Below are 22,168 nucleotides of genomic sequence, written 5' to 3'. Positions count from 1 at the left end.
CAGCGCAACCACCCATGTCGATAGATAGACCTTTCACTATAACTCACAGCTAAACAGTGTGCTGCCGTGCTTCAGAGTGGTGGCTTCTAATCTGAAGAAGAAGAAGAGTTGGTTCTTATATGCCGCTTTTCTCTGCCCAAAGGAGGCTCAAAGCAGCTTAGAGTTGCCTTCCCTTTCCTCTCCCCACAACAGACACAACAGGAGGAGGAGGAGGAGGAGGAGAAGGAGGAGAGTTGGTTCCTATAATGCCACTTTTCTCTACCTGAGGAATCTCAAAGCAGCTTACATTCACCTTCCCTACCTCTCCCCACAACAGACACCCTGTGAGGTGGGTGAGGCTGAGAGAGCCCTGATATCACTGCTTGGTCAGAACAGCTTTATCAGTGCCGTGGCGAACCCAAGGCCACCCAGCTGGCTGCATGTGGGGGAGTGCAGAATCGCACTGGGCATGCCAGATTAGGAGTCTGCACTCCTAACCACTACACCAAACTGGTGAGCCAGAGTTGATTCCCTACTCCTCCACATACAGCCAGCTGGGTGATCTTGGAGCAGACACAGCCCTGATATTGCTGTTCTGACTGAGCTGTCCTGTCAGAGCTCTCTCGGCCTTACCTACCTCACAGGGCGTCTGTTGCGGGGTTAGGCCATAGTAAACAGCTTTGAGACTCCTTTGGGCTGTGAAAAATGAGGTATAAAAACCAACTCTTCTTTTTCTTCTAGGGTTGGGAACGAACTGGAAAATTCTAGTTCACTTCAGGGTTCAGGGCGTAACCAAACCAAAGGCAACCGAACCAGAATGAACGAGCCACTTCAGGGTTTGGGCCATTTAAACCTTCTGTTTTGCTTCTCCCCCCTTCCAAATGGAGGGCAGTGAAACGAAGATTTTAAATGGCTTGCAGCCAAACCTTACAACTGTCTTCAGCCGGCCCTCTTGCCTGATCAAGCTCTGTCCCGGGTGTGCTTTCCAACCCAGACATTGTACTAACCCCTTCCCTTCTGTCACCTTTTCTGTTTACCTTTGTTACCTTCCCTTCCTCTTTTGCCGCCTTACTCTCTGATTTCTGGACCCTTTACCAAACCCACAATTAATCAGTGAGATATTCTGAGAGTCACATGTATGATGCTCGTGCCAGGAAATCAGCTCTATGATAGCTATACACCTACACAGAATCACAGAATCATAGAGTTGGAAGGGGCCACACAGGCCATCTAGTCCAACCCCCTGTTCAACGCAGGATTAGCCCTAAGCATTCTAAAGCATCCAAGAAAAGTGTGTCTCCAACCTTTGCTTGAAGACTGCCAGTGAGGGGGAGCTCACCATCTCCTTAGGCAGCCTATTCCACTGATGAACTACTCTGACACAAACGTGTATACCTGTTCCCAGCCATTATACTTCCCTTTAAGATTCCTTTAGTGCTGCTTCACCCCTCTCAGAGTCTATGACTCACTGGAAACTAAACTACTGAGATGGTGCAGTCACCTGAGCGGGCTCCTGACTTTGTCCTGGCTCAGCAAATTGACTCCCCATCTCAACTCTCATTTGCTGCTACAGTGGTTCGTTGCATCAGAATGCATATGCCAGGTCTCCTTGACCAGACTCCATTCACTGCAATACTATTTAAGGCTTTCTCCCCAAGACACGCGACTACGTGCATGTAAGGGGAACACAGCTCTTTATCCTCCTAATTTGAAGCTCATTAATATTCTCCCTAATTTGTGCATACAAACCAGATTCTTATTAGGATTCAGTACAGCCCATCCATCATCTTTTGTTCTCTCCCGCTGATGCACTGACTGGAGGAGACAGATAATGCATTTCAAATGTAGAACACTGAAGATGCAGATTACTTGGAAACCTCATTCAGACAAAATAGCAATTGAAAAGCTAAAAAAAACCCCTCAGTTTAATGAGCTTTATAACAAATATGTTCATTTCAGTATAAACAGCCTTTTGCCAATTGGTTCTTAAAGAAAATTCTAAGCTTAATAGCAGCAGTTTGTAGTTTTCTCTTCTGAAGCCATTTGCGCTCTTAGAAAAATGGCAGCTCGGAGCAGGAAAGAAAAAAAGATACAAGATGCAGAAATAGAGGGGTCAAAGGAAATTTAATATTCAAGCAGCCCAAGACAAAATATTATACTAAAATAACACCTGGAAACAAAACAGATTACAATCCTGAGAAAATATGAGTGGCGGTGAGTGTTTTGCAAACGATTTCAGTGAACAAATAATCACGACTGAAGACAAGACAAGGAATCCTCGAGTCACTGGTGATACACAACCCCTGTTCATTTCAGCAGAGGGTGCATAAAATGAGTGCTCACTAAGTCATCAGGTGTGAGTGGATTGTGTGCAGTGGGCACAATCCACGGTGAAGTTCTCCTGCACAGGCCCTACTAAAGTGACTGAAGGCCGTGCATGAGTACCATGCTCTACCAAAGCTCACATTCATCTCCGTGGCATTTGTGCAGGTGCATTTCCAGGCACATTAGGCCTGTTAACTGTACACCAATTGATTGTTATGTTCCATGGCTACGAAAGAAACACAGTAGGGGGCTTGAATGTTGCTTTCAAACCTGAGAATTGCAAAGAGATTGTTTCTCTACTAGAGTTATTTATAAAAGAGCACGTTTAAAAAAAAATATTTGGACTTCTCACATGACAGTTTTAAATTACCATTGCATACATATGTATATATAAATAATTGGAGAACGGAGCTTGACGTTTCAAAAAGCGGCTAGAAGAGAGGACGTTCTCCGTCTACTTTCCTCTTATTGGTTTTTCAGAAATAAAGCTGCTCCACATTGGATCCACTGGTCTTGGTTGCCTCCACACGGAACGTCAACGTTAGTCACAACGCAGTCCCTCTCAGCGCTGGTGTAAACGGGCAGAGAGATGCACTCCTCGGGGGAATAGGGTCCATAATCGTTCTGCCAAGAAATCAATAGTCTACTTTAATTTGAAAACATGACTTGCAGTGAGGCCTGGGAGGCAGGGGATCCTAGTTAGGATCGAATTACCCAGGATGAGCGAAACTGATGATCAAGATCTCCTATTTTTAAAAAAACTTGCATCAGCAAGTTGCGGAAATTTGCAAAGTGGCAATTTAACCCCTTACACCCCACGTTGTTTCCCTGATTTAAATTCCTCCCCATTCCAGCCCTCCAATGCTGCTATTAGTTTGGCTGAGGGTAAAAGCTAAAGCACAGCATGAGCATCTTTTAATTGTATTGGTTCACCTGTGCAATTTATTGAAGCTATGGGGACGGAGTGGTTTAAAGTGAAATTCAGGGGATTCTTGCTGGGGGATGGTGGTGGTGGTGCTACCCTTTCCTCCCATGGCATCTTTTCAAAGCAGCCACACTGCTGCTAACAGAAAACCAACAAGACACCCTAAACCTGGATCTACTATGCCTAGCTTGACTCTGCGAAGAAGCTGGAGGTGAAAGCTCAAGTGTTGAAAAGGCTCTCTACTAAAATGTGCTCTGTGAAAGAATATGTTTCCATTGACTGTGGGTGACAATGCAGAGCAATCCTAAGCTGCATTGCACCATCTGAAGTCAATGGGTATAGAAGGATATAGAAGGATGTCTCTGTTTTGGGAAGGTACTGGTAGTCTTTGCCAATGGTGGAAACCTTGTGTGGTCAGAGTCAGCCTCACTTTTCTCTGGTGGCTGGATAGTGCTGGTGTGGGGAGGAACCACCGGCTCCGTTATCTTACAGGACAAGCACAGGACAAGCTCATGAGGAAGTAACTTCCAAGGTGCTCCATGGGATTCCTAAATACTCTTTTGTTCTCCTTTTCTTCACGACTATCTCCCTTGCTCCTCGTAGAAATAACTAATAATGATGTGAGTGCGTAAATGAGCACTGCAAAATCTACAAAATAAAAAAAGCCAATACGACACAGAGGTGTGAAGATTTGTACCCAGGAGTTATATTTATCTGAAGAGCTTCAGTTCATGTTATTTTGCTGACATTAACATCAATGTCTTTCCTATCACCCCAGGTGTAAGGATAGCCTTGTACACCATATGATATATAGTTCTGTTCATGGTTGTAGATGTCTGATGTCTATCCAGAACTTGCTTGCAAATCCTGAACTGTCAAAACAAGGCCATACTTCATCTTTACTGCAAAATTCAGAGATGGTAACTCCATCCCATCCCTATTGCCCTTCGTCAATTCTTTTTTCTACTCTGGAAGTCCGGCCTTCAAGGAGAAGCAAACAGAGTCTTTCTGCAATACAATAACCAAGTTATTCTTTTATAATGCCAATCCATGCTTAAAGGAATTAGTATGTAAAAGAAATCACTTGAGGCTTCCAATTCCTGTATTAAATAAAGATTACTGCTGTAATTGGAAAGTTGTATGGGGTACAATTCTTAATGTCTGGATTATTATTTTTCTTCCTGACGCTTTGCATTTGAATAATCTTTGCAATTTGTTTTTCATTAAGCATAAGTAATGCCCAATGCCACCCTGTTGTTTAAAGAATGTTATCTAAGGTTATGTTCAAAGCTTCACTGTTTACACATGGCAAAATACCTGCGGTGTACTCTGCAGAGATCCAGTGGTGTCATGACTTTATTCAAGCTCCTTGCAGAGTACATGTTGAACCTGACAATGATGATTTATGGCAGTGGTCCCCAACCCCCAGTCCGGAGACCGGTACCGGGCCGTGGCTCCTCCTCGTTCTCCTCCCCGGCTGCTGCCTCAGGGGCTGCCCTGCCACTCTGCCGCCGGCTCACCTTTGGTGCTCTCTAGCGGCCGCCATGGCTGGGTCTCCCCCTTGGTGTGGCACTGTGCAGCTGCTGCTGGCAGCGTCCCCCAGTGGGCGGTGGGAAGTCAGGGGCACCAGTGGGAAAGCAAGTGGAGCAGGGGCTCAGGTGGTGGCGACATGCCTCAGCAAAAGACTACCTCCTCCCCCCCGGGCCTCAGTAAAATTGTCAAACGTTGACTGGTCCTCGGTGATAAAAAGGTTGGGGACCACTGATTTATGGGACTCTGAGGTATTTTCATACATGGCAGTGATGCAGTTTTTCTCAACTTTTTTTTACCATTTGAAAAACCCCTGAAACATTCTTCAGGCTTCAAGAAACCCCAGAAGTGGTGCAACCTTGAAGAATATGCTTGGGAAGCATAGCTCTGTACATGCCCATCCAGGGCCCCTCCCCTTCCAACCCCACCATTGGCCACTGGGGGAGGGGGTGTCGACATGATCATATATGGTCATATCACCTGAAAAATGTTTACCAAAGTAAAAAAAAATATAAAAAATAATTAACTCCCACCCATTTGGAAAATCCTTCCAGGGCTGTCAAGAAACCCAACCAGGGTTTCATGAAACCCTGTTTGAGAAAGCCTGCAGTTATGGGTTTCTGTACCAGTTTTACAGTAACAGTGAACATGTGTCAATGGAAGCATATCTAATGTGAACGAGAAAGATGAAAATAATGATTATTTTAAAAATCATGCCTACATCCTTATCAGTATATGCCCACTGTATACAATTTATAGAGAGGGAAATAAAAAAACTAAGGACCAAACTAGATGAGACAACACAGCTGTGTATCTCTTTCCCCTGTTTTTTAAAAATGAGAAACAGCCATGAGAAGTAAAAAGTAGTATAGTGCAGTGGTCCCCAACTTGCGGTCCGTGGCCCGGTGCCGGGCCGCGAAGGCCAGGGCGCCGGGCCACGGTTCCCTCTCCCTGTCCCCCCGCAGTAAAAAACTTCCCCGGGCCGCAAGCTTGTGGCCCAGGAAGCTTCTTACTGCAGGAGGGGGGAGAGGGAATCAGGGCCGCGCATGCGCTATTTCGGCCATGCATCACGCATGTGCACGGGCATGGCCGCGCAAGTGCGCTGCGCGGGCGGGGCAGTTGCCCCACTGATCCCCAGCCAGAAAAAGGTTGGGGACCACTGGTATAGTGAACGGGGGACAGGCGGAAAACGACCAACCCTTTTTCTCCTGACTGTTTGGTTTGCGCCTCTCTAGCTGATTTTTCTCCCTGTGGAGAAAGCGTATGGGGCTACGTATCTTTCCCACCTATGGAAAAGCAGATTAGTAGTGGGATGCAACTCTGAACAACAAATGGCCATGCTGGAAAGTGAGCCCCATTTGTCTCTTGACTGTTGTCTCCAAGATTCCTTTCCATCAAAAGAAGGTGGGAGGAAAGCTGTTTGTGCCATTTAATTTGTTAATTATTCCTGTGAAAACAGCTCTGATAACATGTTAATAAGAATGCAAGTGTCAAGGTTTCTGGGTTTTTTGAGTGATAATTTAGAAAGAGTGGTAGACGATAATGAACTCACATTATTCTTAAGGGAAAATTCTATTCCTGCGGAGGTATTCAGGAACCTGGTAGTGCTATCCTGTGCCAGTTAAGACCCCATCGATATGATGACATTGGGCCGCTTTCTGTGTATTACTTGGACTCTACCGGCCTTTCTCACTGCTCGCAGGATACTTCTCGTTCATGTAACATACTGACAACGTGCTTTGGTATTCTCATGCTGTCTCCCACACAATCATTTATGTATTGTTACACACCATGATGCATTCAAAATTGAATCATAGAATCATAGAGTTGGAAGGGGCCATACAGGCCATCTCGTCCAACCCCCTGCTCAACGCAGGGTTAGCCCAAAGCATCCTAAAGCAGGGTTTTTTTAAAACAAGATTTCTTCCATGTGAGTTTCGATACCCGCAAAAATGTTTCGAATCAAAAGAGCTTGGGTAGTGATGCTCCTGCCTCCACCGGTTGGCTCACATCCTGCTCACCAGTCAGAAAACGAAGGCGATTATTTGGTGAACTGTGTAGATGTGTCTGAACCAACACGGGTGTGTGCATGTCAATCTTCAATAAGAAACATCCAGGTAATGCTGTCAGGAACCTCCTTGTATCTGGCTGCATGAGTCAGGCAAATTAAGTTTGCCTGACAATCATAGAATCATAGAGTTGGAAGGGGCCATACAGGCCATCTAGTCCAACCCCCTGCTCAACACAGGATCATGTTTATCTCAAAGTTCTCAGCATGCCTGGTTGTGCAAGTAATCTGGACACGCATGAAAAATCTTTCACTAGTCCAGTTCAGCACATACAAATCCCCTGGAAAAACTAATCTGAGATAAATTCAATACACAACCATTTTGACACTGACCATGAAAGTTCTGTGCTGAACAACCATGGCAGTTATTCGAGACGGTTTTACCGATTTGCCGTGTTATTTCGATTTTTTTTTCTTCTATTAGGAATATTCTTATTTTCAGAGCCCGTTAGCATCGTACCGCTTATGAAGCGATAACAACTGAAAAAGTCCAGCAAAGTCTGTGAAAACCAACCCATTTTCTTTCCCTCTAAAATGCAGCTTTAGAGGAAAAGAAGGCTGAATTTTTGCAACTGTCAGGAATATAGTTATTATACTGCAAGGAATTCTGCCTCTTTTTGAAAAAGCAGGTCAGACGTCATACTGGAAGCTTGCTACAGCAAAGGAAACCAATTACAGGGCTTAACGTTTAGGACCCTTAATAATGAAGTACCTGTGGAATCCAGGCCATGTAGCAAGGGAGCACTGATGACACGCTGGGAGAGTCATGCTGGTTTTCTGAAAGTCGATTTCCATCAAAACTGCAGCCTTCCAGCTGAAGGCCAGTGATCTGTCATAGAAACATAAACTATTCATATATATATATATTGGATAAGAGTAGTCAGAGCAATGATTATATGGCAGCCTGTCTGTAGAGATCATGTCAATAGCAACAAGAAATGCAGGAATTTGCTAGCTATTATTATTACTATATAAAAAAGACTATGACAGTTATAAAAATGAACTTCCTATAGTTAATGTTTGCATTCTTTATTATGCCCGGGGAACAAAACAGGGATAGGTCAGCATTTATGTCACCAGCAGGTGCTGGGACACTACAATACTGGGAAAAGTGCAGCAAGATCAAAAAACAAAACAAAACACCCCCCCCCCAAAAAAAAACACACATTTATTAACATTGCCCTACCTCAAAAGGAGGAAAAAATAAATTCCTGAATAGGCACAGGTTCCTGTTGAGAAGTCTGACATTAGCATTCAAAGAATGGATTGTGCTTAAGTCAATGAAATGTTCTCGCCAATGTTGTGCAGAAATAAAGGAATGTTAACTGTATTTCTAATGCAACGTACTGTTCAATGGCCAGGGTGTTCTGAATGCTTGATTTTCACACGTGATCATGAAGTCAACACCCAAAGCACCTGAGTCAAGCGCTTCACTCCGACTCTGAACGGAAGTTCAGCCCAGCTGGATTCCATGTCAAAGCCAGTCACGTTTCTGGCCCCGCCTTCTGTAGTCATGGTAACGAAGTGCCATCAAGTTGCAACTGACTCGTGGCGATCCCTCATGGGGTTTTCGGGAAAAGAGGTGGGCAGAGGTGTTTTGCCACGGCCTTCCTCCGCATAGCAACCCCAGTCTTCCTTGGGTGGTCTCCCATGGCTGGATGACCCTGCGGAGCTTTTGACGAGCTCAAGGCTGTTCAGGCTCCAAGCAATCAGTGAAACCATGCCTCAGAACATTCCTCTCCTTCAACGAAAGCCGTTTGGATGCTGAAATCTCTTACCATACTCCATCTTTTGGGAAGGGGTTACACACTGGTTTCTCCACGTGACTTCATGACTTTTGCCCTAACTTTGAAGCCCCGAGTGAAAGCCCTGCCATGTCCCCGGAGAGAGAGAGTAGTCAATTTGTTGCTTTCTCCTGAGAGCAAGAACAAGTGGCAGGAGCACCCAGGAAGGTTGCTGGGAGAAGGCAACATCGCATGACACTGGGAAGATGAGTAGTAAAGAGGATAATCTCCTTTGCGGCATGTATTGTATCAAGATGACAGGAAATGGGAATGAGAAAGAACTGCATGATTATTAAGTGCCACCACGAAGAGATTAATGCTTTACAACTGGTTGCATACTTCCACTTACCCATTTGATCGCATTCAATATTTATGGACAAATGTGATCTCTGCAGAAGCAGCGTAATACAGATGGCTGCAGAGTTTGGGTGTTCATGTATTTTTACAGAGCTACTTCCAATTTTCTTCTGACAGATTTTTCTCTGCGAAATTTATACTTCTGTTTCAACTGAATTCACGACACTGTCAAAACGCTCTTCCTGCGGCGATTTTTAAATGTCTTCTATCAAGAGGAAGAGGGAACACGGTCTGAGCGGTCCGTTCATTTGCATGTGGGCATGGGATCGCCAGGAAAGAGACTCCCGTCATTAAGAAAGATGTCATTATGTACAAATTGATTTTGAATCAAGCATTCGTCACCGCCTTAGCAGGAAGGATCTCTACTCTAATCATGCCTTGAGGTTCTCCGCTGAGCTAATCATCCATTCCCTCTAGGCCAAACATGGGTTTCAGAATGACTAAAAGGGCATCTGCACATCACGTGGTCTTCTGGAGATGACCCCAAAGTTTATCGGATGACCTTTAAAATTAAGTGTGTGAAATAATACTGCAAGTCTGATTGGCAGGAAAAGTGGCTTCGTAATTGGGACAATTTTCACCGCAGGTTGAGAAACTTCAGGGCCTGGCCTTCAGTAAGACCGTTTATGCACTGGGAACTTCACTGCCCCACCCCCGTCAGGAGCACAGATCGAGGGCGGATGAGATGCACCAGGTCAAATGCTCCCCCATGTGGGTGTAGGAAGAACTGGGGCAACCTGCCATGACTAAAACTCCAATCTGCAGCCCGGCATGAAACCTCCAGTGCGTAAATGGTCTAAGACGCGACGGGTTGCTTTGCTCCTATCGCTGGTGCCTTTCTCGCAATCCCATTTCTTCAGATTCAAGTCTCTTCTTGTTACTCATGCAACGTTACCCCAACGGCGGTCACACAGTCCTTGCAGAGCATGATCAAAGAAGGCTTCTCTCTCTCTCTCTTCAAGAGGGTGGCGACTGACAGGCTGCTACAGCCATCAAACACAGCTTTCCTTTCAAATATCTCTGCCATTTTGGTTTAACAAACACCAGGACCAAGTTAGAAAAACAGTTTGCCTCGATTGATGAGAGAAGATTCTGATGAGAGATCCATAGTTTCCGCTCAGCTTTAAAGTTCCTTTCCCTTGGACACCACAGTGTTTCCCCCCGAAAGTAGTACAAGACATTTTCTTACGTAAACTTGTTTTTGGTTGCCAAAGAATGAAAGCGATAGGGTAAAATATGATACCCATCTATGACCCATTATGCATGGGCTGAAATGCCCACGCTGGCGGCAGCAGGGCATCAGGGAAAATCCCCGATTATGCAACCCACCGCCGCCAGTGTGGGCATAGCCCGGCCCAGGGCCATGGAAGGCCCGCGTTTTCGGAACACGGGAACCTGCACGGTCTCGGGATACTGTGGGTGCCGGCAGGGGCTAGGGCGGGCCGGTGCTGTGCATAATCACCAGCACCGGACCTTTCGGCCTGCCCAGCCCCGACCTACAGTGTCCCTGTAGGGACACTGCATGCCCCTTCGAGCTCTGCTGAGACGGCAGGGGTGCCCCCCTGGCCTGGCCATAGCATGCAGTGGGGGCCCTGCCCCTCCTCACTCCCCCCCAACTACTGCCAGTGAGGGTAGCATCCCGGGCTTTCCAGCCCCATCAGGGCGTACGGGCGCACGCTACACCAGGGAGCCCGCCCCCGTGCGTACGTGGGGAACAGCGGGGCATCCTGCCCCACCGCAACAACATGGTGGCCGCCCGGCGTAGCAGCTGCCGTACATAATGGGTCATTACCCACAATAGGCTCACACAACAGGGTCCAACCGAAAACTTATTTAAACCAGTCCCTGCTTTATATATAAGTGGCTTCACAAACACACAATTTCACTGAGGCACAGATCTGAACGCACACACTACCTGAGCCTGGAGCTTTGCTTCTCGAATTTGACCTTTCCATGATGCTGTAAATTTTAAACTGTCTACTGAGCAGCTCATCACCCTAGAAGAAAGAAAAAGGGAAGTCTAAATGTTGTGTAACAACTAGCAAAATGAAAGAATTGTTAAACTCTACAGAATGTAGCGATAATGGGAGTATTTTTTTTTAAAGATATAGAGAAATATGCAGTTTGCTTTAAATCAATTTTTTTTCCTAGGCAAACATTATTATTTCTGTGAGACTACGGTACAAAAAGCTACCCAATGTTCTTTGAATGTGTACCTTCCAGGAGAAGACCTTTTGACCCGAGTTTCTCATTTTCATGTCTCTATACAAGAGAATATTTCTTCACAAAAAAAAAATGAACTTCTCTTACACTCCAGTACAATTCCCCCGTGGAAGTCACCTCATCCCGTCTCTCTCCTTACTGTTCTGCCTCTAATTGCTGGAAATGTCAGGCCTGTAACCACAATGGGAGAAGGTGGGAATTGACCTAAATTGCATCAGAGCTGTTGCTATTGTTACTGGGAAGGAGAACTGAAACCATAGGCGTAAAAGGGCTTCCACTTTAATTTATTGTGGATGACCTTTTTGTTAACCAGAGTCTGGCAGACTGGCTGACCAATTGTTCTCAAGTTAAATCCCAGCATGGATTTTCGGCCAGTTCAGTTTTATTCCTTGCAATTTGCTGTTTCCCGCCCTATCAGTCCAGCCAGTCTACCGCTTAGCTTTGAGTTGCAATACTCAAGGTTTCTCTCTCTCTCTCTCTCTCTCTCTCTCTGCATATATATATATATATACATATATATATATGAGCCTCTTGTGGCACAGAGTGGTAAGGCAGCCGCCTGAAAGCTTTGCCCATGAGGCTGGGAGTTTGATCCCAGCAGCCGGCTCAAGGTCGACTCAGCCTTCCATCCTTCCGAGGTCGGTAAAATGAGGACCCAGCTTGCTGGGGGGTAAAACGGTAATGACTGGGGAAGGCACTGGCAAACCACCCCGTATTGAGTCTGCCATGAAAACGCTAGAGGGCGTCACCCCAAGGGTCAGACATGACCCGGTGCTTGCACAGGGGATACCTTTACCTTTACATATATATATATGTATATATGCATATATGTATACACACACACACACACACACACAAAGAGAGAGAGAGAGAGAGAGAGAGAGAGAGAGAGAGAGATGCAAAAGAGAACTTTTTATGCTATTTGATGCTGGCAATAACCAGCTTAGTGTAGTGGTTAGGAGTGTGGACTTCTCATCTGGCAAGCTGGGTTTGATTCCACGCTCCCCCACATGCAACCAGCTGGGTGACCTTGGGCTCACCACAGGACTGATGAAACTGTTCTGACCGAGCAGTGATATCAGGGCTCTCTCAGCCTCACCCACCTCACAGGGTGTCTGTTGTGAGGAGAGGAAAGGGAAGGTGATTGTAAGCCACTTTGAGCCTCCTTCGGGTAGAGAAAAGCGGCATATAAGAACCAACTCTTCTTCTTCTAAAAGAAAAAAATGTATTCCTTTTCCCTGCCATCTTTTTGATAAAAGTTTTACTTCCCCAAATTACATAAAAAATGGTGATGGGCCTCCATTTAACAGTAACACGTTGAAGGCCCCGTGGGATGGACATCGGTTGTGGTTTTCATGGAAGGGGAGGCTCAGGGGCCAATGGAGGGTGATTAAATTCAGGTCGACCTCAACCAAATGCCTTTATTTATGACCTTGATTTCGTTTTTTTAATTTTTTGTCCTGAGGAAGCAGTGGAAACATTGCTGGTCAACTGTATTTGGCTTGATAAGTTATAAGCTCAGTTGTACAACCCTGTCGGACTGGTTTCTGATCTGATTAGTCTATCCTAGACAAAGAAAGTGAAGCAATTAAGTAAAAATAAGACAATGGCTGTACGAGGTATACCCGACAGTGGCTTTGTTTCACCTACCTTGCAGTCTCCTGTCGCAAGGCATTTAGAAATGTGTCTGGATGGAACAGTTCTGAGAGGTCAAGGATATCTGAGAGCAAGGTCTGGTTTTCTGCTTTCGTAACCCAGTTCTGTAAAAGACAAAAGCATTGTTCATCAGCTGGGAAAACCACCTGCTTTATTTGTTGCAAATTCACTACATATCTGGGGCCCATGAATATCAATGTCAATTATTGTGCAATTGTGTTTGAGGCCTTGGAGGTAAATGATGAATGTGTGGCTTGGCATATTAAGTGCTGTCTTTGAGGAAGAAGGTTCTTATATGTCACTTTTCTCTACCCAAAGGAGGCTCAAAGCGGCTTACAGTCGCCTTGCCTTTTCTCTCCCCACAACAGACACCCTATGAGGGAGGTGAGGCTGAGAGAGCCCTGATATTACTGAAGAAGAGTTGGTTCTTATATTCTGCTTTTCTCTACCCGAAGGAGGCTCAAAGCAGCTTACAGTCGCCTTCCCTTTCCTCTCCCTACAACAGACACCCTGTGAGGGAGGTGAGGCTGAGAGAGCCCTGATATTACTGAAGAAGAAGAGTTGGTTCTTATATGCCACTTTTCTCTATCTGAAGGAGTCTCAAAGCGGCTTACAATCACCTTCCCTTTCCTCTTTGCCCAACAGAAACCCTGCGAGGTGGATGAGGCTGAGAGAGCCCTGATATCACTGCTTGATAAGAACAGCTTTATCAGTGCCGTGGCAAGCCCAAGGTTACCCAGCTGGTTGCATGTGGGGGAACGCATAATCAAACCCGGATTAGAAGTCTGCACTCTTAAGCATTACACCACACTGGAAATATTTTCCCCATTTTTGGAGGGAGGGAGATGAATGGTAAATTAGCAGGTAAGACACTTTAGTTTTCAAAAGCATGACAAGATTTATTTATTTATTTATTTAGATTTATTTATTTAGATTTATATACCGCCCTCCCCGAAGGCTCAGGGATTCCACAGGGATTAGCGTAGTTCACAATGTGGTGGGTGAAAATTTATTTTTATGACAGCTCCTGAAGATATGTTCAAGTTTAATCTTGCCAAGACAAGATTGATATTATCCAGGAAATCTGAGATAGCAAAGTACTCTTTGGCCCACACTCGATCAAGATTCAACCAGAGCAATATGATCCAGTGTAGAGGTTGGAGGTAATGTTGAATCCCACTTCACTGATATTAATATAAACAGAGCAAAGTCTGAGTTCAGTGACACTTTTACAACCTAAAGGTAAAGGTATCCCCTGTGCAAGCACCGAGTCATGTCTGACCCTTGGGGTGATGCCCTCTAGCGTTTTCATGGCAGACTCAATACGGGGTGGTTTGCCAGTGCCTTCCCCAGTCATTACCGTTTACCCCCCAGCAAGCTGGGTACTCAATTTACCAACCTCGGAAGGATGGAAGGCTGAGTCGACCTTGAGCCAGGTGCTGGGATCGAACTCCCAGCCTCATGGGCAGAGCTTCAGACTGCATGTCGCTGCCTTACCACTCTGTGCCACAAGAAGCTCTTTTACAACCTACAAAAGTTTAATTCTGGGTCTAAGCTTTTGTTCGCACCAAAGAAGTGTACATGTGCACGAAAGCTTGTACCCAGAATGAAACTTTGTTGGTCTTCAAGGTGTCACTGGAATCAAACTTTGCTCTGTTGCATCTGACCAATATGGTTACCCACCAGAAACAAAAGGAGGTACAAGCTGTGAAATTAAAGGAAAGAACTAGCGATGTTCATTCAGGTATTCCCAAGGTGAAATTAAACCTGAAATTAATTGTTTAGTGTTGATTCAGGGACATCCAGAATGTCCAAAATTAATTATTGCTTATCACCTAGAATTTCTGGAATCTACTGTGGAGGCAGTAGGAGCAAGGAGAGAGGGAGAAGCAGCACAGCAAAGCTCTGAGCTGTTCCACGATCCCTTTACATTTCAAAGGGCTACCATTTTCAACAGGAAACCAGGTTTCTGACCTCCGGCCATGGAAAATAATGGGTCTTTAAAATTTAACGGGCAGATGCATTCTTGGACATCTGAGAGATAGTCTAAGTGGGCCTTTAATTTGGCCGCCATATTTGGAAGCCACCCTACTGAAAAATGTGTAGTAGACTTTGCCTTCAGTGTCTAGAAGCCCAGTTTATTACCCATTATTTGAAGCACTCCCCAGCTGTTTAGCTGCACATCTGTCCTCTCAACTTTAATGGGCTATTATTTTCCATGATGGTTGAGATGGCCTCCAGGGTTCAGACTTCCCACTGAAAATAACGGCCCTTTAAACTTTTAAAGGATGAAGAATTGTGGAACAGCTGGAGGCAGGACACACTTCCTGCCTCTCCCTCACTCCGTCTGCACTGATGATGATTCCAGGTGGGGAGGGAATAGGCACCCAACTGCTATGTTTTTTAACAGAAGGAGTTTCAAGTGCCAAAATTTCCAAACGTGAAGATTGGTGCCTGAAGATTATCCCAAACCCAGAGGCAAGCCCCATGAAATCTCAGCATAATGAAAATCATTTTTTTTTAAGAGGATACAAAATTAAAGCTATTTTTAAAGTGTACACCTTGCAGCACTTAAGATTTCTTAAAAGTATTTGGAAAATGGGTTGCTAAAATTGGAATATTCTGGATACTTTTTTTTTTTTTTACACAGGTACTAAATTTTGCCTTTGATGGCTTGTCTTTAGAGAACTTACATTTGTGTTTTAACTGAATTCAGAGCACTAAAAAGAATCTCGTTTCACTTTTCTGCAGTGATTTTAAATGTCTTATATCAGAAGAGACTCGAGAGAATATTGACAAATCAACAAATCAATTGGCTCCTTTGCATATGGGTTATGACACTGTGAAAGAGCATCTTGTGGCACAGAGTGGTAAGCAGCAGAAATGCCACCTGAAGCTGTCTGTCCATTAGGCTGGGAGTTCGATCCCAGCAGCCGGCTCAAGGTTGACTCAGCCTTCCATCCTTCCGAGGTCGGTAAAATGAGGACCCAGCTTGCTGGGGGGTAAACGGTAATGACTGGGGAAGGGAATGGCAAACTAGTATTGAGTCTGCCAAGAAAACGCTAGAGGGCATCACCCCAAGGGTCAGACATGACCCGGTGCTTGCACAGGGGATACCTTTACCTATGACATTGTGAATGCAACCCAAACAAAAAAAAGACAACTCTTGGTTTACAGCAGAACAAAAATATCTGGTTTTATGAAAGTTATTTATTCTACATAACCAGCACTAAAGAACTGAGGGATACCGTACAAATTTACAGTGGTCACCTAGACTTACTTGTATAGGCCATAATGACCTATAATTATATATTATTTCTCTATATAATGACTTCACTTATTCATCTCCGCTATGAATGTACTAATATGTCACTTTTTTGTATGTTTTAATGAGGATTTTTTTGCCCGGTTTCACCACTGCTGTTCCTTGTTCAGTTCTATGACAATTTTTATATCACTTCTGCATAACATATGCAACACTGACACTGACAGTTGTGTAACATTAATGAGTCAAATGTGATGCATGGAAACAAAAAATGGTAGGAAAATGTGCATGGGAATGGCTTCCCATGCTGAAATGTAGAGTGAGATATTCAGCTACATCCTTAGCATCTTCTCACACTAACCCCGCATTATGTGCAACAATATTTACCATGCTTCTGAGTAAGTCTGACAGCTATGACTTATACATTATTTCATACACTTCAAACTGTACAAGTTAATAACGTTATTGAATAATATATATGGGACGACTAGACATATGACAAGAGAAGAACATGTACTAATATTAGGCATGGAACGTGAAAGGTGATGAATTATGCTGACTACAAACAAAATATGTGTTTGTAGCTGTTTAATCGGGAGCTCTGATGTGAAATAAAACGACTGTGGGGATACAGCGCTTTCGTAAATGCAATCCAAACTCACAGTGTGCTGAGGAACAGTCCCCAGCAGTGCAGCACAATGCGCGTGATCACTAGGATGCCCATCAACCAAAAGCCTCCCAAGCACATATAAATACATAAATATTGTTCTTTAAAACATGGGAAGTAAACTCGACACGTAAGATATTCATTCATTCATTCATTCATTCATTCATTCATTCATTCATTCATTCATTCATTCGACATGCATCAGGGGGAATAATGAAATAGTAAAAAATAAAGCAATCTGAAATTGTGAATTAATTTGTTTTGGGATATTCACTCATTCAGAACAAGGTGAGAGGATCGGATATTGAAAGAAGCACTGATGGCTGTTAGCACGGAATATGGGGGAGGAAAAAGGAAAGTGTTGCTGAAATTAAGAGGAGGAGGGAATCGGCCTAAACAGGTAACTGAAGAGAGCAGCATTGATTGCTTGGAGAGCCGACAGTTGTGCAAGGGAGGGGCAGGGGGGGGATACCAAGGAGTATCATGTAAATAGCGCTTTTCTGCCACTTGGGACTTTTTAAAATTTAGCTGGGTATTGTTTTCTGTGGGGTTTTAAATGGATGTAAACTACCATGAACCGGCTATGCCTGGAGGTGTGGTCGATAAATATAAGTAATAAATAAATAAAATAACGTAACCAGGAGATCCTGTGAAAGGTGGTCATATAAGAGACGTTCGGAAGTGGCTTGCCATGGCCCTAGTTTTCCTTGGCGGTCTCCAATAGAAATACTAGCCAGAGCTGACCCTGCTTGTCTTCCGAGATCTGATGAGATCAGCCGTGCCTGGGTTACTCAGGTCAGGGCACAGATGAGCAGAGCCATGCTTATGCAAAGTAGTGATGCAAAACTAAGAAGGGAAATCTATTTTCTGTTCATTTCCACTCTTGGTGGTTCTAGATCAGTGATTCCCAAAGTGGGCGCTACCGCCCCCTGGTGGGAGCTGCAGCGATCCAGGGGGCGGCGATGGGCCACAGATGCATTTGGGGGTGATGAATAACTATTACAATTAAAAAAAATTAATTTCCAGGGGGCGCTGAGTAATATTTTTTTCTGGAAAGGGGGCGGTAGGCCAGATAAGTTTGGGAACCACTGTTCTAGATTGAGGCAGCCTGTTAGGAGTACCATCTTCCATGGCTGCAGAAAGTGTTATTAAGCTTTGATGATCCCTCCCACCTTACACACACAAGAGGATTTCCATAGAGAAAAATGGCATATAAGAACCAACTCTTCTTCTTCAGTAATCTCAGGGCTCTCTCAGCCTCACCCAGCTCACAGGGTGTCTGTTGTGGGGAAAGGGAAGGCGAATGTAAGCCGCTCTGAGACTCCTTCGGGTAGAGAAAAGCAGCATATAAGAACCAACTCTTCTTCTTCAGTAATCTCAGGGCTCTCTCAGCCTCACCTCCCTCACAGGGTGTCTGTAGTGGGGAGAGGAAAGGGAAGGTGACTGTAAGCCGCTTTGAGACTCCTTCTGATAGAGAAAAGCTGGGCAGCAATGCCCTTTAGAGATTAGGCTTGTGTGCTTCAGCCGCCAAAGCAGCCGTTTGAGCCCAAAGCAGCCAGCGCCGCAGTGCACACATGCAGGCGCAAGGTCATGCACCACCACTGGCACCGCCCTGTGTCCCCCACACCGCGACGCTGGTTGCTTCGGGCTCAAACTCTCGCTTCAGCTGAAACGCACAAGCCCATTAGAGATTCCACATGCCAAGCCTGCTACGCATTAACTATGTGTCCCTCAATTTGTACCCCCAAGGAGTCATCATTAAGGGTTCTAGACTCAGATGTTCTAGTAGGCTTTGTTCTGGAGATATACCCAGGTTGTGTGCCCATTTAATGTTTATAGAAGGCTACTCTCGGTCCTATTGGTGAGAAGCATTGGCAAAGAAGGAAGGCAAGACAATTTCCTCTCCTGTAGGAAACACCAAATTAACTTGAGAGAAGAATGCAGGATTAGGCTGAAGAACCACCTTGTCATTATGAAAGATATCAAAGTCCTTATTAATGGAGAGAGAATAAAATTCTGTGGTCAGATGTATGAACTCTAGATCGAGAAATGGGAAATGATTAAGTGCAAACTACCTTTGATTCAATAATGTCCCACTGAGACACAATCAACTCATGGCAACTCCATCTGCAGGGCATTCAAGGCAAGAGATGGGCGGAGGTGATTTCCCTTTGTTTTTCTGTGCATGGCAACCCAAGTCTTCTTTGATGATCTCTCACACCCCTAAGTACTAACAGTGGCTGACCCTGCTTCCCAGCTCTTACAAGCCTGGACTAAACTGGGCTATTTGGGCAACTCTCTCTCTTGCGTTCCATATTTTTCATGTGAAGTTAACGGACAAACACTTAAATTCTGCCTTTTCTTATAGCTTTCCACATCAATCTGTAGTCTATTTAAAAGACCAAAAACTCTGCTGAAAAGCCCTCCAGTTGTTTCTTACCTCCCTCTTTCTGTGGTTTGTAAGTAATTATCTCACTGCCTCCAGGCTTTCAGCTTGTCGACCCCTTCAGCCAAGAGATACAGGCTTCATTGATGGAGGCAAAATTGGTACCCATCCCATGCAGCCGGTCTCTTGTACTTAAACATCTCCTAATCTGATGCCAGGCAGAACATTTTCAGCTGCTGTTATCAAGAAGCCTTGTCCTGAAGGCTCTGGTTACATCTCTTGTTCCATTTCTCACACAGGCTGGCCCAACAGATGACCATTTCTAACATGGGCAGGCCCAACAAGCCAAGAAGCTTCATCATACATACATTTCTCTTCTGCAAAATATTGCTGATCTCCCGGCACTGAATCATACTTGGAGAAGCTGCTGAACTATAATACCACTAAATACACTGTAATTTGTTTTTTTCTGTCACAGTGTCAAAACACACCACTCTGCCCTTTCTCCCAACTGCAGCCATTTAATCAGGTGACCTTTAAATATGTCACAACACAAATTATGAATGCTCATCCCGGACAATTAAGACTGAGCTCCATTCTTCTTTCTACATTCATTAGCAATGTACTGGCCAATGCTGCATGCTTCTGATGATTTAATAACAGTTTTTCATACAGCCATCATCTCATTCCCATTAGAAGGATGAGAGTTTGCAAATTGTTCACTTATCCAAATGTCATGGAGTTATTTTGCAATTTGTGTTTAATAAATTCATTTTAGTTGCAACTTCAAATAAATACGTAACTCAACTCTTTTAAGAAAGTTACAGGCAAGCACTTGCATTCAATCAAAGGCTAAGAGGCTAAAATGGCAGACAATCATATTCGATCTTCATTGAAGTCAGAAACAATTATTTGGTAATTTATGTTTTCATACATTCAAAGAGCTTAGCTAGGAAGTTGATATTAGAAAGCACAAATTTATATAGCCAGTCCCTGACATTGATACCAAGAAGAGATTTAACCCCAACCCAAGCGCTTGTACTGATGGTGTTGGGTCAGCAATATTCCTCACACTCTTTGTAACATGGCTTTACAGTGCAAAGGGTTTTTTTTTTAATTGAGGGGGGAACCCAAAGTCCTTGTGGTGCAGTAAGGAGTAGTGTGACCAGAGTGATAACCTAATGATGGGCTTTCCAGAACCCCTGTCAGAAATACACAATGTTGAAATTTTAATGTGATTAATTTTTTGTATAAACTCTATTTTTGCATCATCTATTTAACTATGATGTATACTGCCCTGAACTGTCCCAATGATGATGATAATAATGATGATGACGACGACAATGACATAAACCAGGTATCAGTCAGCATGATGTGGTGGTTCCAGTACAGAATCGCAACCACCTTGGTAGTTAGGCTGAGAGCACATGACTAGTGCGAGGTCATACAGCAAATTTCCATGGCAGAATGGGAAACTGTTCTCTGCCATGGAAGCTTGCTGGGTGATCCAACCAGCAGATACTATTTTTGTAAGTGAAGACTAGGGGCCATTCCGCACAGAAAAAAAAAAGCCTTACACCAGCCCAATGACGTAACACTAAAAAAAATGTACCTCCCAGAAATCCTCACCTGCTGATTCCTCTACTGTTGTCTAGTGCTTCCTGTCGTTTTGCACACCTGCTTGAAATGGCGGAAAAGGGGGAACAAGCTAGACACGTTCCTCTCTTCCGCCTGTCAATCAAAACAGGCGGCCAATCACCTTTCTCGCTCTTTTAAAGGGCCCACGATGCCCGCTATTTTTTTTAAAAAATTAGACTTATTTGTTTAAACGCATATGCGTTTATTCATGGAAGCATAGGCCTCCTTTCATTGCAATCCCTCTTGCAATCTGGAACCTTGAAGGTTTAAAATCTTTTTGGGGTAATTTGTTTTGTTTTTTGGGTGGGGAAGAGGCATATTATATGGGCAAACTGGTGGGGAAAAGTTTATTTTGTGCTCTGCCTGGGCGATTGTGTGTCTATTAGTTGCTCCAGGCAGTTTTTAAAAAAAGAAAGCCCCATTCCAGGTTAAGAGAGAGGAAGGTGGGCTCGAGGGTGGGCAGTGGAGCTGGAGATCTCGCTACTTTGGCCAGTTTGATAATGTATGTGTCTTGTGTGAGTGTCTTGCTGGCTGCTTTCATCCTGCTAGCGCTACATGGCAGGGGGAATCCAGTTTTGTGGATTCCGCTGAAAGTGCTTTAAAATGAAGGATGTAGCTGCCGGTTTGCTGCTATAACATTGGATTGTGCAAAATGCCCAAAATATGGCGTTTGCAAATGCTAAGACACTCACTTTTTAAATCGGGTGCGGAATGGCCCTAGATTCTGGACCCCAGTGAAAGAACAAATAATAAGCATGAGCCATTCCTGATAGCATAAACTAAAACAACTCTACCAAAATGGAGACTCGAATTAGTACACACAAAACCCTATTGTCACAGTTTTTGCAAAGTTTAATGAAATTTCATGCCTGTGAAGTGGCCTAATGTATCTAATAATCCATGGCAATATGGAAAGGCTGAAATGTTAATTTGCTGGTGCATTCCTCATCTTAGTGTTTGTTCCCAAGGGTAAAGCTATTCTACATGGAGGAATTAAATTAAAATACTCTTTATTATAAAACTTTCTAATACAATACGCCTCAGCTACAGAGAATTCTAGGGAGTCTATTAAGGGAATGAATTTCTAAGCTGGTGGCAGTAATAATAAACTTTTGACCACAGTATTTGTCATGTTCTATGGATAAATCTTTGTATCTGCGTGAAGCTCTGCTTCTGAAAAATAGACAGAATATAATCAGCTCCTTTGGAATGCGCTGTAAGTGTTATCTGGTTATTTTAAAAAACCTTACACACCTTTTCTAGAACATATTTTCTTCTGGGGATAATGCCTGCCTAGTGTGCCACGTTTTTGTAAAGATTACCAAGAGAATGCACGCAAGACGTTTGGAATTCTCCGGAAAACAG

General features: G+C 44.2%; 1 protein-coding gene across 2 annotated transcripts in view; it reads right to left on the bottom strand.

Annotated features, from left to right (window-relative positions):
- Positions 1-1,877: 1,877 nt before the first annotated feature.
- DYNC2H1 (dynein cytoplasmic 2 heavy chain 1) overlaps positions 1,878-22,168 on the bottom strand; it is a 184,802-nt gene continuing 164,511 nt past the window's right edge. For both annotated transcript variants that reach the window (XM_077341542.1, XM_077341543.1), the window contains exons 86-89: positions 12,842-12,951; positions 10,884-10,965; positions 7,540-7,656; positions 1,878-2,928 (exon numbers count right to left, since the gene is read on the bottom strand). In XM_077341542.1, the coding sequence (XP_077197657.1) occupies positions 2,770-2,928; positions 7,540-7,656; positions 10,884-10,965; positions 12,842-12,951 (468 nt within the window). In that variant the 3' untranslated portion in view covers positions 1,878-2,769. The remainder of the gene's footprint in view (positions 2,929-7,539; positions 7,657-10,883; positions 10,966-12,841; positions 12,952-22,168) is intronic.

Source organism: Paroedura picta, chromosome 6, assembly GCF_049243985.1.
Source record: "Paroedura picta isolate Pp20150507F chromosome 6, Ppicta_v3.0, whole genome shotgun sequence".
NCBI classification, from domain to species: Eukaryota; Metazoa; Chordata; class Lepidosauria; order Squamata; family Gekkonidae; genus Paroedura; species Paroedura picta.
Note: the sequence above shows the minus strand (reverse complement) of the source record. Positions and strands in the feature narration are given on the sequence as shown.